Here is a 17,601-nt window from a genome sequence, read left to right as displayed (position 1 = left end):
TCCTATCATTCAGTTTAAAGAAATCGGTCCTTTATATACAGTTCGAGCCATCGAGGAAATCGAGCCAAGCGAGTTAGAGCCAACGGGGTTTCGACGGTATTTGTATTTTATTCGACTTTTAAAAAAACAGTCATGGTAAGATGACCTCGTAATTTCCTGAAATACCTTCCTGTATTTCCTTCCTCACCGGACATGTAAAAACTGCCTTTCCGAAAACGACTCATGGCTGACTTGTGACACGGCTGTGGATGGAAAAGTGGGACATTTTTGAAGGGCGAAGACCTACTAAAAGTACGACCATCTGAAGTACTACGAGGATTGTCGCCTTGTCAAAAATAGGCGAATGAAAAAGAATACTCAGGGGAATAGCTGAACCAGGGGAGGCCCTAGAAGATAATCAACTTTCGGGAAAGAGTACAGTCATACGCTGTGATGACCAGCGGAGGCTAGGGTGTGGAGTAAGACAGGCGGTTGAGGATTGAGGAGTGGGCAAAGCGAAACGATGTTAAGGGAGATTACAGTTTTATAGTTGCATAGGACTGGCAGCACAGACAGTTGAACCCCGTTGGCTCGAAATCGCTTGGCTCGAATTCATCGTTGGCTCGAACTGGATGTTAAGGACCGATTGCTTGATACAAAAAGTAAGAATTCCGACTTGACTCAAATTTTCCGGATCTCGAGGTATTTTTTACCGATTCCTGGGAGTTCGAGCCAACGAAGTTCGACTGTACATCGCCTGTATAACTTTGTGTGGCGTTATTGCATGTTTTCTCTTACCAAGAAGTGGACAATATACTTTCAAATCTTAAAAAATAAGCAAAGTCTTGCATGCCATACAGAAAACATAGTCAAGACAAATAAACAACAAATGAAGAATGGAAAACGGCTAACCATTTCAACATCAGTGTAGGAGTTTCATAATGATAAAACATGTCCTCCCCCCCTCCCTACATGGTTAAGTTTAAAACAGTTTAGTCGCATCATTTAAATAGATATGGTTAACTTAACAAGGTGAACATTTTTAGTCAGATTCATTTTAGAATGCATCTGTGTTGATTAATACATATAATTATTTAATTCAAACAAGTGCAGCTGAAACAGTTGTCTTAGATATTATATGAAATACCGCAGATCATACGTGACAGAGTAGTACTCGTGAATATTTGAAATGTAACAAAGATGACGTAAATAATGCTGTTAGTGTTAACAAAGTTCTGAACAATCGGCCAACTGTGTGTAGGGCCGTAGCTAGACCTCATTTGGATTCATAATTGTGATAGGGGGGTTCGGGGGCATGTCCCTATACATATGTCCCCCCTCAGATGTTAGGATCATGTAGTCAAGTACACATACTGCAACTTGGCTGAATTCTTTTATTTATTTTAGTCAGAATCATGTGGATTCAGCCGCGTACTCGCGTACAGTAAGCTTCGCGCCTGGCGTGGAAGCCTTTCTTAATAAGCTCGAACATTTTTCGTAATTATTCATCGATTTTGCTCAGCAAATCGCGAGGTTGTGAATGTTAAAATACTGGGCCATTTCTGTTGAACCACCAAGGCTTCAGTAATCCATCATTAATATTAGATGCTTCTTGACAAATGACTGTATTGTGCGCATGTCACGTGGGAGGGTTGTACTCGATTTAATCTCTTAAGTTGATCGAATGTTGTACTTGATTAAATAGATTGCCATCATAGAAGCCTCATGCATTTTGAAATATTTATACCTGGAATATTTAAAAATCTGGAAACGCACGCCTTTTTAGATACTGGCCTTTGTTGCTATACAGTTAAAACGCGCTTTGTCGAAGTCGACGGGACCTCAAGAAATACTTCGAGATAACGAACATTCGATATAACCGAAATACAAAGAGTGTATAACTTAACTGAAAAAAATAAAATAAAATTAGTTCGACAAAACCAGCACATCGTGATAACAGAGTTCAACATAGCGAGTGTATATGGATTGCTTTGGTTGACTGAGTTCAATGAAATATAGTTCATGTTCTGCTCTGGTTTATGGACGCTTATTTGTAAATGTATTATCTTTGGGTTCAATTGATAGTGTGGTATATTATTTATGTTATAAGTACCAAATTGAATGCAATTTTCACTTAATGCAATTGTCAGCTCATTTATATAATTAGAAGCTTCTAACGTTATCGGCTCGGTATGATAAATGTCTAAGACTATTGGAGAAATGGATCAATTATTCTCTCCAGCAACCTTACAAGCCAGTGTCCCTCGAATGGTCTGAAAATGGATGCTGCATGACTTGAAATGCAATCTGCAGCGATGAAATCGCTCGGGGAATTCGGCTTCATTAGGAATTTGTGAGTCTGCCAATATAAACAAGGATTCCTCAGGGAGATTTTAACAGCCCTGACGACAGATACGAACTTGCCTTCCGCCAAAAATTGTACATGCCATTCCGGAAACGAGTAATTCAATTTTGGGGTTTAGGCAGAAGCTCGAAATAAAATATTCATTTTGGTTTTTATTTTCTATTTCTATCTATTTTGAGCATTCTCGTGCACCAGAGTATTGATGGTCTACGTACAGCAATTAGATTTATCATTATCAAACCTCTGAATGAGAATGAATCTGAGTAGCTATATACAGTTAAAACTCGCTATGTCGAAGTCGTAGGGACGCGGGAAATAATTCGAGATAACGAATATTCAATATAACCGAAATACAAAAAAGTGTATGGCTTAACCGAAAAGAAATCGAAATAAGTTCGACATTACCAGACCATCGAGATAAAAGAGTTCGTCATAGCGGGTTTTGGCTGTAAGTCCAGTTAGATCTTTTAATGTAAACGTTGTGGATGACACACGGTCATTTTCATACAAAATGAATCTTGTACAAATCTCCTACGCAATAACCTGTTAGCAGTTTGTTGGTTTTTGCTATAAAAAAACTAAGAAACATTAACTTCTCAATTCATTCCCAGTTCGTTGTCTACAAAAAACAACAACGTTTCTTCGAGGTTTAGAGAAAATTGAAACTATAACGGAAGTAATTGAATTCCAGATTCCCGCGGTGATTTAAGAGTTTTCACCCAGACTTACACAGAATCTGTCTGAAATGTGTGCCAGTGTGCAACCACTTGTTATATCGTGCAGCGCGCAGCGCACCGTGGCTTTCTTGGAATATTGAACTTGTTTATTTCTCTTACAAAACTGTGATGAATTTTGCAAGTTCACCTGGTGGAACTCGAACGGAGAATGCAGCAATGAGAAATCTTCTATTTTATTTCATTTTGCCTTAGGTTCAGTAGAATTGACGTCATTGTCATTAGAATATTTGACCTTTATTTCTTTCTGTATTAACTTTTATGGCATATCGTTCAGGAATGCTTTAAGAGCTGAGAAAATAAATCTTGTTGACATTTTTCTGATGCAGAAGATTATTCAATATTGTCCATGTAGACCGTTGTTTGTTTGTTTGTTTGGACAATATAAGCGTGTACAGTCGAACCCCGCTATATCGAACACTGTTATCTCGGTGTTCTGGTTTTGTCGCTTATTTATAATATTTGATTAAGTTCATTCTTGTTTACCAGAGTGACAATGCTGGGCGTACCCAAATATATTATTATCAAACTTCTATAGACTGAGCATGTTTAAGTTATACACTTTTTGTGTTTCGGTTATATCAAAGTATCGTTATGCCAAAAATACAAATATCTCTTACGCCGTTCAAGATATTCAAATGGAACTTGGTATACATGTTGCCAAATGCATTTCTCACATGTACAGTAAGGCCCGTAACTCTGCCCGTATTTATTATTGAATTGCGCCCCTTTTCCGGCTTACAAAAAAGCAGACGAGCGTTGGTTTAACCAGTATTTATTTCAAATAAAGTAATACATAAGTCATGAGCACAGTCGAACCCCGTTGCTTAGATCTGTTTGGCTCGAATTTTTCGTTGGCTCGAACTTGGTGTTAAGGACGGATTTCTTTAAAATGAATGTAAGCCTTCCCGCGTGGCTCGAAATTATCGAGATTCGAGATATCTTCGCTGGTTCCCTTGGACTTCGAGCCAACGATGTTCGACTGTATAATAATAATAATAATAGTCGAGCGTCGGCGTTTCTACAACTGCGCTCTTGTTCTTAACAATATTAGATGAAGCATGGAATGTTATTTGATCAGGATATACAAGAGTTATAAGTGTATGCGAGCCAATCGTTATACGGATTGTAACATGACTTGACAAGGAAGGGAAGTGGTGATTAGAAATTAACAAGAGAGGGATACAATATTTCTATTATTACCGATCATGTAATAGGACTTCTTAAAGGGACTCGCTCAAGTTTTTGGACCAATTTTTTAACGTTTATGCAACCAGGGATCTATAAATCATGATGCAACTGAAAACATTAATATTATAATTATTTTACACGTTGATACCGAATTTGCACGGGAAAAAAACATAGCATTCTAGCATAAAAATCCTGCTGGTTTTCGTGGTCTAAGTCTAAGAATAACATATATAGAAAACTGTCAGCAAAACCGCTCGCCTACAAGGATTTTTTTACATAAGCTGAGTGATAATTAAACCTATAAGCATTTTTTTAAAGTGTTACCTACGCTATTCAAAATTGTGGACTTCAAAGACAATATTTGAACATATATCAACATAACGGGTTCCAGCCGTCAGTATCTTAGATTTAACACTCTTAAAGTTTGCCACACTTTATTTCGTCAGTTGTGCATTTTACAAAACGTGGTCGGGTCCCTTTAAGTACTAGATAAGTACACATACTTTAGACTTCCGCCTGTTAGTCATCGATGGAAGATATTAAAAACCTTATTTGAAAAAAAAATTCTCTATACAAAAAGCCCCTTGTGTGTTTTACACATCATGGTATTTTCTATTTGAGATACTTAATAAATATAATGATTTTTTTTTTGTACTTTCATGTTTGGTCCATTGGTTTGTTCTTGTACTTAATGGTTATATTTAAGGCCATCCATCCATCATTAGGATGCAAAAATGTGTTCGTGCGTTTTAGATATTAACATCGAGTTTATTTCTATGCTTAATTTATATTGATTTACTATTATTTTTGCATGGATTACATTTTTGAATAGCATCACAATGACGCTTTTATTGTGATAATATATATTAAAGATGTTCTCTCACAGATTTACCATTTTTACAACTTTTTAACTTTTTGTCTTTGAAAGAGCTATTTTTTGCGTAAATATCTGCAAACAAATTTGCTGACAAAAGACCAGATCGCAGATTTTCATATTCCCGTTCGAAAATTAATGTTTTATGGCTTAAACCGTTACTAACGGTTTAGGAAAAATGCATATAACATCGATTTTTAAACTTAAATATAAAACTTTGCGGTTTAATTTTTGTCAGCAGTCTTATATAACTGGTTTCCATGGATTTTCCCAAAATTTGGCTCGTTCCAAGACAAAAAATAAAAAAGTTGCCAAAACGTTCAATCTGTGAGAGTGCAGCTTTAAAGGGAGGTAATCATTATATAGCAATTTTATTAAATTGGTTCTATAATAACATAATGTGTATATAAAATAGCTCATCGTGAAAACTTTAAAAATAATCAAACGTTTATTTTGTAATTTCAATATGAAACTTTATCAGTAACATTTTCTTCGTGTTAATGATGGATGAATTACCTTAAATCGTTGATTTTGATTAAAATTTATTGTCAGAAGAATGAAATAAATTGTTTATTGATTGGTCATTATTGCGTGGTTTTTTTTGTTATCATCTCAGAGGAAATTACACTTGTCAGTGTTTAATTAAAATAAATTCCATTTCAAATCATGTGTTTTTTTTAATATTGCCACACAGTTTAAAACAGTGTTATTCAAATTTGGAAATAAATATATAAAATGATTATCACCTCCCGGGATACTTTTATTATCTTAAGGTAATTTTAAGTTACTTTTAATAGGTGTTTAAATTAGTATGTGTATTTAGAGTTTGTGTTAAACAAATTGTAGAATAGGCGTTCGTTTTGCCTCAAATGGATTTTAATGGCCAAATTACTTTCGAAATGTTTAAAGCTGCACTTTCACAGATTAACCGATTTGACAACTTTTCATTTTTGTCTCAGAATCAGCTGATTTGACATCTGTGTTGTTGTTTTTTAATCAGTCAAATAGGATAACACAATAGAATGATCTCAATTGTTTTGGAAACTGTCGAAATTTTCATTTTTTCTTAATAAATTAGTAACTCTTTCAGCAATAAAGCATCAATTTTCGAGTGTAAATATTAAAACCGTTCTCTGATATTTTATCAGCAGTCTGCTTTCACCGGTTTTCAGACATTTAAGAAAACGTTGGCTCATTCCAAGGCAAAAACAATGTCAAAACGGTCGATCTGTGTAAATGCAGCCTTAAAAATAACATTTCATTACTATTAAATAGAAAAGAGTTATGTAATATTAAACTGCTTACTTGCACATCAATAACAAATGAGAAAACACTTGTGTGAAAGAAGTAATATTTTATTTTTTATGATTGATGTAGTTCGAGTCGCAATTCAGGCTAGGCATTCATAAAGCGAGCTAACATGTTTGTTTTACGATATGAGCATGTCAACATGCTTTCAAAAGTCGTTCGTTGCAAAGTTTTGGGATTTTTTAACGCTGTGTGAGACGTGCGCGGAGTTATGCATTTCCTGTTGCAGTTTTTTCTTTGCCTTTTTCGTTTTTTTTTAGTTGAAAACGCTTTGTCAAGAGATAAGAGGGGAATTTTAATTATTAGGTTCGGTAACATGCGGGCGATGCATTTTCATTGAAGTCGATTTATTATGGGATGCAGTTTTTCAACATTTAAGACGTTAAGTCGATTTACAGGATGCAGTTTTTCTTCGTTTTAGACTACACTCCTTCTTTTCATAAATAAACTCAAAATGCGCACAAAATTCAAATAGAATTCGCTTAAATCTGATCGAATCATTCTACTTAAATTGTTGGTTTCCATGAATTTTGCGAGATACTAAATCGTGGAATAACATATCGTGGGTTTTATGAGGAACTAGCTATTTCCTTTTAGCTGGGAATTATGCTTCCCATAAAGAGATAATGTGGCTATTAATATGTCATAATCAATATTGGGGTTTTGGCACACAATATTTCGAAATCATTAATCCCTACGGTCAAGGGCGAGATTGTCCGCATGACGTCGTAATCGGATATACCTCGGACAGATACGCCTGTGATATGAAGACGTCACGTGGCTGATAACTCCGGTTTTATTCCGCTCTTTTATTGTTGTTATCACACTTTTTCTGTTTAAAGCGTAAAGTAATGCTGAGTATTAAAGCGACTTAAGGAACTTTAATGCATAAATTGATCTTTATCACAGTGTTTCTTTCAATGAATAATAAATTTTCATCTTGTATTTAAGAGAATGAAAGAAATTGACAACTAATTAAAAATGGCTTCACCAGAGACGTATATTTTTAACAGTTTTTTCTGCTATATATAATTCTAGGCGTATACATTTGAGCACAGCCATAGCAGTCTGCTTTGATATTTGATTAAAATGGACGGATCGTTATACTTTTTTTTAAAGATTTTTCCCCCAGTATGTCAAAAGAAGTTTAACAAAGAAATGGTTGTCTCGTAATTGCTTGTTTGAAGTGCAGAATTAATTCTAAATTAGCTTAATTCTAATGTTTAACTTTGTTATCAGGTTCGGCGTCAGAGGATTAAACATTGCAATAATGGGTTTTTGTCTTGTTCAAACACTTTTCTACTGCATAAGAGATAACAAGTTGCAAGTTTTATCATTTATAGCGCAATATTTCGATGGTTTTCTTAGTTTTATTGGCTGTACTGTATCTGGGTTACGTAATTTTGGAGGGAAATTAGGAGTTACATATTTTAGCACCGAAAAACTAGTAGCATTCTTACAAGTGTGTGAAACCAATCGCTCGCCCAAATATCACATTAAGTTTGTTGATTTTCACATTGATACGTTACCAAAAGCAAATATTTGTGGAAGTTTATTGGAGAAAAAATAATGGGTATTGACAAATATCGAATTGCTGGCGATTTGAAAGAATGCTGTAACATAATTTCCGGTCTTTTACAGGAAAATGGAGAGAAAATGATAATTAAATGTATCAAAGAAATAAATGAGAACTTGCAAAGGAGAAACGCCAGAGCCTTAATTTTTTTGTCAGGCATATTCCACTGAACTATTTGTTTTGTGAAAGATATTTTGTAAAGATCAAATATATATGTTCGTGAATAAATGTGCATTTAAACGTGTGTGCTTAAACATGTGTATTAATGTGTATATTTATTTAACGACACGAGTGTAACATATTGCCTTTAAGATACTGTTGGAATAAATTTAATAATCAACATGCATAAACACGCACTTTGGACGTGATTTTAACGACTCTTTATCGTTTCACGCGGAGTTCAGGTCTAATCTTCACCATTTCCTAAACACAAGGTCTAACTCGTGTTTAAACCATCTCTTTGTTTTTATCAAATTGCTTTGCTCTTTTTGAACCTGTATCTCGCTTAGATAGAATCTAACCATACACATTTAATTAATCATGAAAACTTGTTGGCCGATTCCCAAGACCCAGCCTTAAACCCGCGTTAGCTCCGCCTCATTTCTGCTTGACTGACAGGAACGATCATTAATATCGTTTACGCTTCACTGCGTCCCGAAAGGCGATACCACAAGCGAACCATTTTATAGCTCGGTTGTTTAATTTATCATTCACTATACACAAAGTAAATTACTTATTCTGTCAGTTAAGTTATTATATATACAGTGTGGTCTGATTGTGGTTTAGTTCAAACATGTACGTCTGCTCTACAGACAAGCAATGTGTCTTGTTTAAAGTGGAGTATTCTAAAACTGAGTTTGAATGTTTACTACAAGTTAACCCAATTTCGGACAGCACATGATGGATTAAGGATATTTGGATATTTGGACGTTCAGGAGGGATTTGATGTTGATAGTTACGGATAAACCACGAGATTGATATTTGTGTGTCCGGTGGAAGGTCTTTGTCCACGTTTTAAGTCTTGTCAAGAGGGATAAGTGTCATACTGTGATGTATGTGTGTTGTTATTTAGGCTTGTGTTGACGGATGGTATTAAGTAAACTGCCCCCGGAATAGTGCACACTCGTATATATTATACAGTGTTTACAAATGTGTGTCCTGGATTAATTGATATTCTTTATAGTGGACGTTATTTACAAATACACGTCTGCAACTAGACAGAATCATCTTGTCTGAGGGTTCGGATGTATACGTGGTTTTCATTCTAAGACAAACTTCAGACGTATCTTGAGTCAATGACCCCGTTAAGTTGATTTATAATGTAATGATTCTCACTTAAACAAAAGGGATACAGTGTTACACTCCAAGTAGATAAATTACTTCATTAAGTGTCTGTAAAACGTTCAGATCCTAGAATTATCGGAGTTATGTTATGGCGACTATCGATTGTCTATGGCGAATACAAATCAAAGGGCGGCAATCCAAATGAGAGACGTACTAAATGGAGCACGGGAAGATAAATATTTGCAGGCGGGTAGGTATCTGAAATGATCCTTTGTTTAACCCTTGAAAAATGAGACATTTGCATGAAAAACGAGACCTTTGCACCGAGTGCCTCATGTATTTACGCTGTATTTAAATACGTTAAAACTACTTTAGTATTTTTTATTTTATTGAGTTGACCGATTTTTTCTTTCCATTTGCTTACATTAGCGATTTAAAAGCTGTTGCATCATTAACATAACCGAAAGGCAGCTGTTTCCGTTAATGCGAGCATTTACATTGTGTAATTACTGAAATGCGAGAGAAGTATAAAGATTAATGTCAAATGTATGTGTTTCCAGCAGGAGCGAAATGGGTCGTATTCAATCCATTATTGAAAGTGGTAATCCATATACTTTTCATCTCATTGTCTTTATTCAACGGATAGTGTTGTTGTTGTTGTTGTTGTTGTTCTTGTGCAGCATGTGTAAGCCATTCTGATGTCGATGATGGTTGAGATGATTTTAAATCGGTTAAGGTGGTGTGTTGTTCTCGTGCATCATGTACAAGCTATTCTGATGTCGATGATGGTTGAGATGCTTTTAAATCGACTAAGGTGATGGTAATAGTGGTTGTCATGTAAATGCCTTCATAGCTTGGTGTGTGGTGATGATGGTTGTCATGTTAATGCCTTCATAGCTTGGTGTGTGGTGATGATGGTTGTCATGTTAATGCCTTCATAGCTTGGTGTGTGGTGATGATGGTTGTCATGTTAATGCCTTCATAGCTTGGTGTGTGGTGATGATGATGGTTGTCATGTTAATGCCTTCATAGCTTGATGTGTGGTGATGATGGTTGTCATGTTAATGCCTTCAAAGCTTGGTGTGTGGTGATGATGGTTGTCATGTTAATGCCTTCATAGCTCGGTGTGTAGTGATGATGGTTGTCATGTTAGTGCCTTCATAGCTCGGTGTGTGGTGATGATGGTTGTCATGTTAATGCCTTCATATCTCGGTGTGTGGTGATGATGGTTGTCATGTTAATGCCTTCATATCTCGGTGTGGGGTGATGATGGTTGTCATGTTAATGCCTTCATATCTCGGTGTGTAGTGATGATGGTTGTCATGTTAATGCCTTCATATATCGGTGTGTAGTGATGATGGTTGTCATGTTAATGCCTTCATAGCTCGGTGTGTAGTGATGATGGTTAAGCTACTGGTGTTGTTAGGTGGTTGAACAACACACAGAAGTACCTTACGGTAACACCACTGCAACAGCAGGTATCAGCTCCAGTAGCAGCAGTAACTCAGAAAACAATGTTATCATTGCAATGATAAATGGAACAGAAGAGGAGTATCACCTTATCTCTAATAATTACCACTGGTATGGTGTAATTTACTCAATCATGATAAAATACAACCTTTCAGCGCAGCAAAGACCTTGTCGTAATTCATGCAACGTCGTATATTATCTGATAACGGAATATGAAACCCGAGTCCTAATAGAAAGTAGATATATTATTTTCAAACTAATGCACAAGCATTTGAATTGGTGATTATGAGTGAATATATCGCCCATATTTAAGGTGGTTTAATGTTACAGACGATAATTTGGGTTCTTATTAAAGTTCCCACGTGGAGTCAAGTCGTTTTAAATGAAGAATTGATTGATCATCTGCTTACATTAATTCAGTTCACATTCATTTTACTCGCTGAGTTCGTTCAGTTATAAGTAGGGTTTGGGTTTTTTGAAACAATAAAGTTATCATTATTCCAAGAGATTTGGTTATCGGAACATGGTGAATAGCTTGCTAGTGTTATTTTAAAGGCATGGTTTACTATAGGAAAACTTAAAATACTCAAAATTACGATTTTTTTTAAATTTTTGAACAAGCATGAAACAACTTGTATCTTTTCAAAGATGCGATTTTATTGGTTCGAGTTTTCATCTAACTCTAGCTTTTGCGTCTTCTGTATTGTGGTCAGAGTCACAGATGTAAATTTTAGTATTATTTTCACGTTCAGACTCGCTATCGGAAGATTCCATCTTAATCTTATAGCATGACGGGCCACCATTCGGCCTAAAACACCACTCTGGAGAATTGATAGACAATTTGTGCAAATTAATTTTGGTACGCCCCCTTCCTTTTATCTTCCTATCTGCTTGCATATCGAATGACCCAATGCTCGGGGGACGATCGAATGACCGGCGAAGGTCACACTAATTTCTTACCGTGAGAATCGCAAAACCCCCTTAGATTTCAAGTCCGAAATGTCATGTAAATGTGGCATTGCCTTTGTACTATTTTTAGATCTTGACTTGACATGTACACAGCTTGACCTATTCGACCTCTCTATCGTGTAGTGACGTATTACTAGTAACTCAGAATGCACGTGGGTAAGGGCGTATCCCTGTAAAGTACCGTAGTTTGTGAATTCCAAAATCAGAATTAGCAATCACACAATGCAACTTAAGTTAAACCCATTCCAGTTATATTAACATACTTTGCATACTCACTCACATTTGTGAATTAGAGCTCCATTTTGCGACTTCAATGTTTACTGTTAGGCCACAATTATTTTTGTTCGGTTAGAGTTACATCTTGTCCAAAAAGGCAAAAACAGATAGGGTAGTTAGGCTATGTATTATCATTTTTTATTAGGCTTTATCTAACAACGTTTTTGTCACCATTTAGGAATGGCGTTAAGTATTTTTTTAGATCTTGTTTTAAAAAAAAAAACAAAAAAAAACCAATACACATACTTACATTTTTTATGAATAACAAGTATTTTTTTAACACACGGACTATCAAAATGGTAGGGTTGGCGCCTATTTCGTTGGTATAGGGTCGGTCAGGTAACCCGAAGCAGATTGAATTTTTGTTAGGCCTGAGGAATTTCCAGATGTTTACTCTCTCCTCTTGTCTGTTCGCTGTATATTCATTCGGAAGCACAGCCATTCAGTTATTTTGTGAATTTACCACGACTATCATTTTGTATTTAGGGCCATGCAAACTCTTTCAACATTTACTAATCAAAAGAGAAGCGTTTGTTTTTTGACCCGCTTTTGCGGGCTGCATACTTGAATATTGTTTATCTGTCTTATTCAGCTTTCAGAAATTGAGACAAGTGGGGTTTAAAGATTGTAGTTTTTGTATTTTGCATTCTTAAGAATGTGATTACTTCGCAATATTTGAAGATAAGAGGATTGCATTCTTATTTATTGAGAGTAGCACAGTCAATGTATTTGCTCTGCGTATTAACGCAAGAGTTTGTTGAGAACGCTATATCGAAATTGCTTCGAAATACATTCAAAATACACAGTAGCAATGCTAACATTACCCTACATCATTATCACCACCTCTGTTCCCCTTTTGTACCATCTACAGGATCAATTTCACCTTAATAAATTTCACAATGATCATAATTATCCATCACCCTCATCCTCCTCCTCATCATCATCATCATCGTCGTCATCTTCTTCGTCGTCGTCATCATTGTCATTCTCTTCCTTGTTTACCTCCTCGTTCTCCTCCCCCCTCGTTATCATCATCATCATCATCATCATCATCATCATCGTCATCGTCATCGTCGTCATCATATTCATCGTCATCGTCGTCGTCGTCTTCGTGATCTTCATCGACGTCGTCTTCGTCATCATCATCATCATCATCATCATCATCATCATCATCATCATCATCATCATCATCATCATCATCATCATCATCATTTTCATCATCACAACCACTATCATCGTCGTCGTCGTCATCATCATTATTATCATCATCATCATCAGCAGCAGCACCATGTTCGTCTTCATTTCCGTCTTCTTAATGTGTTTTTCTTCTCTTTACGACGTCTCTCTAATCTTTATACACACAGGGACACGAAGCTTGTCGAACAAAGATCAATGATATTTCTTGATAAAGCCATACCTCATATTGTTGTAATAAAATTAGCATTCTGATTAGCCCCGGGAACGCAGTGAAATTGCTGATTTACGAACATAGAAAGTCTTCAATTAAGCGCAAATAATAGGCCATAAAGCACGGTGAGGGTCATAAGGCAGTTAATAAAATTATGGAAAAATTATGTGCACGCATTTCGTAAATGTCAATGAAGTTCAAAAGAAATAGGGCATACAATCATATAATATTGATGTTGTTCATCGTGATGTATTGACTGGAAGGTCAAGAAAGAACGAATTTCATGTTTTGTCTTATCAGTCAGTGATTGCTACGAATAAAGCCCTACTCTAGTGATTGTGATAATTTCAACTGTTATCTACCCAGGGTTCAAAAGATGAATACATGTATAATGACTTCTTGGAATTACATATGATTTAGGATATATTTCAATGTTAGCAATGATCCGATTGTTCATAACTTGTTGAAAGTAACGAACCATGAACCGAACCGAATAAAATGCATGTCGTGGCCTTAAAATACTTCGAAAAGAAGCTCACATATTGTAGCAAACCATGAGCCGAACCACACATAATATTTGTCGTGGTCTTTTAATATTTCAAATACAGACCCACGTATAAAAGGCCATGAACCGAACCACCCATAATGCTTGTCGTGGCCTTTAAATACTTCGAAAAGAAGCTCACATATTGCACAGATTTATCTTGCATGTGTTTCTATTCTACTCATTGATAAAGACCTCGTCTTATAATTGCGAACATGCAGGATACGGAACACGGCATTCCTGCTCCTGGTGAACTTTCCAGGATATTTTAACTCATCTATTTTGAATGATCATCAATTTAATGTGCATTTTAAACATCGGGAGCCAAAAAAACTCGTAGAATTTTGTTTGAAAGTGATTATTTTGGATAGATCATAGAAACAGAAGACTTCGGAACGATACAAGCTTGTTTGTAAATAGGCATGGCATACTTGTGAAGAGCGGATTGTTAGAGGGTTGTTGGATGGTGCTGCACCTTGTCCTTTTTTTGAAAGCAGCCTTCTGCCCTCATGGAGACCAGAATGTGCATCCTCCTACCTTTTATGAATACAATGCTTAAGATAATCAAATATTTCTTTTGTTTTCATTAAAACTTGAAATATGATTATGAATTTGATCAAACTTCACCGATTTTGTAGTTGAAACCTAAGACTACTTCAAGCTTTGTATGAAATTCAGATGCTTTAATTATTCAGTGCCCTATACCCTGTCCCCTTTGGTCCTTCAGCACCCTGTTCCTTTTCTGTACCACTCTGTCCTTTTTAAAACCTGGCTAAAACCCTAAGGGAATGGATATATGACTTTCTTGATAGAGAGTTCAAATCAAACATGTGTATTATACATTGGACATATTGTTCATGACTATGTTAACGTTAACAACACCGTGGACGTCATCGTTGTTAACTGGCCCTGGAAGTATAATGGATATACTTCAGCTGTATTTTAATAGATCTGAGACATCGTTGTTGTTTTTTTTAAATTAAAAGTTAACAATATTGCCGTTAATGATATAACGTTGTTAACTTAAACACAGTTCACAATCAAACGATAACAATGATGTCGTTAATGATATAACTTTAGTTAACTGTGACAATGTTCTGAATAATCGCCCCAGTTAAATAAAATAATGTTTGCATTTTAAGCCTTCATATATTTATTCATTATTGTCATGATTATAGTGCAAAAGTGTTTTAAAAACTTATAAACTCTGCTGAAATATACGAAGTGTTTTTTAGTATGCAAAAATTGATACTGGCTGATAATCATTACGATTTATACATCCAAGGTTTGGGATAATTAATCAAAAAGATTGTATACTGCTATGCGAGATGGATCTTGTGTAAAATGCAGCGTACATCGTACAATTTTGTATCAAACACATGTTACATATGCGTGACATGATGAATGAATGTTTAAATAACTCTGTTTCTAGTTTTCACTGAAAGCGGTGTCTTTGTTCGCTTGTGAAAGTCCCGGGGTAAATGTTAAATAATTTACATAATGTTACAACAAAGCTCCGCGAACAAAAATGTCCTCGCTGACACGTTATTAGCTCTTAAACTTTATGGATCAAATCCAGAGATAAACAAGTACAATCCGCTAACAAAATTAAACAAATTATTCCCCCAAATAGTAGCTCTATTTCTTTCCAAACAATAACCTTTTCCCCTTTTCCCATGAGTATTTTTTTTTGTATCTGAGTGCGTTATAATACAGGTAACCGGGTTTAATATTTTGAAAAGAAGGAAACCTTTTCACCATTTTTCTCCAATACTCGAGTACCCGCAAACCTATTAAAATGTTATCAGACTGTTTTATCAGCGAAGTCGAGCAAAACACCGCCTCATGTTGCAAAATGTGGGCGGGGCTTTGGAAGCCCCGGACAAAACATGGGCTCATGAGATGATTTATATTGATCTGTCGGGCAATTCGCTCATTACGCCGAATAGGGTAATGTAAAAGTTGGGTTGTATGCATTAAGTGGATTGGTCGATGGGAAATAGTTCGATTACGCTCTGCCATTGTTATATCCCGGGTCGGTTTTTGATGTGGTTACAAGATAACGTGCTGGGTTTACATTGTACCGAAGCCATTCTTTCGTTTGCTAATTAGTATTATTTTACTCCTGGCATTTTATTTTCGAACGAATGCTTTTAGGCTAAATTCGGTTGCAGATCTTGTTTATAAAGATCATACCCACGGACGTGACTGTATAACAGCGATTTAAGTAACCACACTTGTCCGATGCTGTGTACTTGTCAAGTATTCCAGCGATTGTTTATTGTTGTATTTTAAACCATCAAGTTCTCTTTCTCGCAAACCTGATTATTGTCTCAAATTTCTAGATTTCTTGTTTAGTTTTACCAGTGATGTTCAACGCTACTACGTTATTCATTCGCTTAAATCTCAACTGACAAAGAAAATCAAGCAAATTGATCTTTTCCATTAGGGAGTCTCTTCTTTTCACCTGTGTTCGTAGATCTTTCAAACAAATTTATTTAAATTAGGTTTCAATTAGGCCGGCTTCAAACGAAAACTGTGCAATCTAATGGTTTTGTTTTATCTAAACGTTGTACCATTAATCTGCATCAAGATTCGGACAGAGGCCGACAGTTTGTAAAATTCCTGCATTATCATACGTGTGTTAGCTACGCCGGTATGTGCAACGGTCTACTGTGATGTCTATCGTCTTTAAGGCACATATTGCTTTTAAATGAATTCAAGTTGATACTCCAATGTTATCAAGAATTGTTCTTACGAATAAAAGGAATAGCTAGCTGGGTCGTTAAAAATTAATGTAAATCAACAGTACCAAGCAAACCGAGACTGCACAAATCATTCCTTTGAAACCGAGACTCCGTTAACCGAGACTCATAGTTTTAATCTAATGTGCCATCAAATGACATTGGGTTGTCCGGTTAGCGCATTGGTTAGCGAACTCACTTCACACTATTGCTCCCTGGGTTCGATTCCTGACCCGGGCGCATGTGCATTTGCCTGGTGGTTACAAAGCCGGACAAGTGGGTGTGTCCGGGTTCTTCGGTTTCCCTCGCAACAACACAAGACCACCCTCTCGCGTAATATCGTGCCAACGAAAGTGACCTAGCATACGTTAATTAAACTTTCTTCACAATCGTTGTATAAAATAAATACAGTCTAAACTAATGACATCTTTTCTCAAATGTAATTATTGAAAACGTTCATCTTCCTGACATTTATAATTATCGTGGTAATCAATAAATTCAAATTCTCTTCAAGTCATGAAATATTCAAAACATTCAGGGTGTGATACTCTATGGAATATTGCGTCGTTTTTGCACTTTCTTGTTTTTTCCCAGTTATATGTTTCGTGTATACACACTGTCGAACCCCATTGGCTCGAACTCCCAGGGACCGGCGAAAATACATCGAGAAATTTCGAGACAAGCGGTAGCGCTAACATTAAGTTGAAAAAAAACACACACTTGGTTCTTTATTATCTGTTCGAGTCAACGAGGAATTCGAGCCAAACGAATTCGAGCCAACGGGGTTCGACTGTACCTGAAAGTTGATTTTCATCAAACTCAGTTTGAGTCATAAGCTTCACCGATTTGAGAAAACAAAACCGTATCAGTTTTATACGT

The 17,601-nt window shown here is 36.0% G+C and overlaps 1 protein-coding gene across 2 annotated transcripts in view; it reads left to right on the top strand.

The window, feature by feature from the left end:
- Window positions 1-17,601, top strand: part of LOC128232986 (muscle M-line assembly protein unc-89-like) — a 75,199-nt gene that overhangs the window by 9,433 nt on the left and 48,165 nt on the right. Inside the window, exon 1 of one of the 2 annotated variants that reach the window (XM_052946819.1) lies at window positions 8,805-9,561. The exons of the other annotated variant lie outside the window; for it this stretch is intronic. Coding sequence (XP_052802779.1) covers window positions 9,529-9,561 — 33 coding nt within the window. The 5' untranslated portion in view covers window positions 8,805-9,528. Of the gene's footprint in view, window positions 1-8,804; window positions 9,562-17,601 lie in introns of those variants that run through there. 2 annotated transcript variants of the gene reach the window in all.

Source organism: Mya arenaria, chromosome 1 (assembly GCF_026914265.1).
Source record: "Mya arenaria isolate MELC-2E11 chromosome 1, ASM2691426v1".
Lineage (NCBI taxonomy): Eukaryota > Metazoa > Mollusca > Bivalvia > Myida > Myidae > Mya > Mya arenaria.
This window is presented reverse-complemented; position numbering and strand designations above follow the sequence as displayed.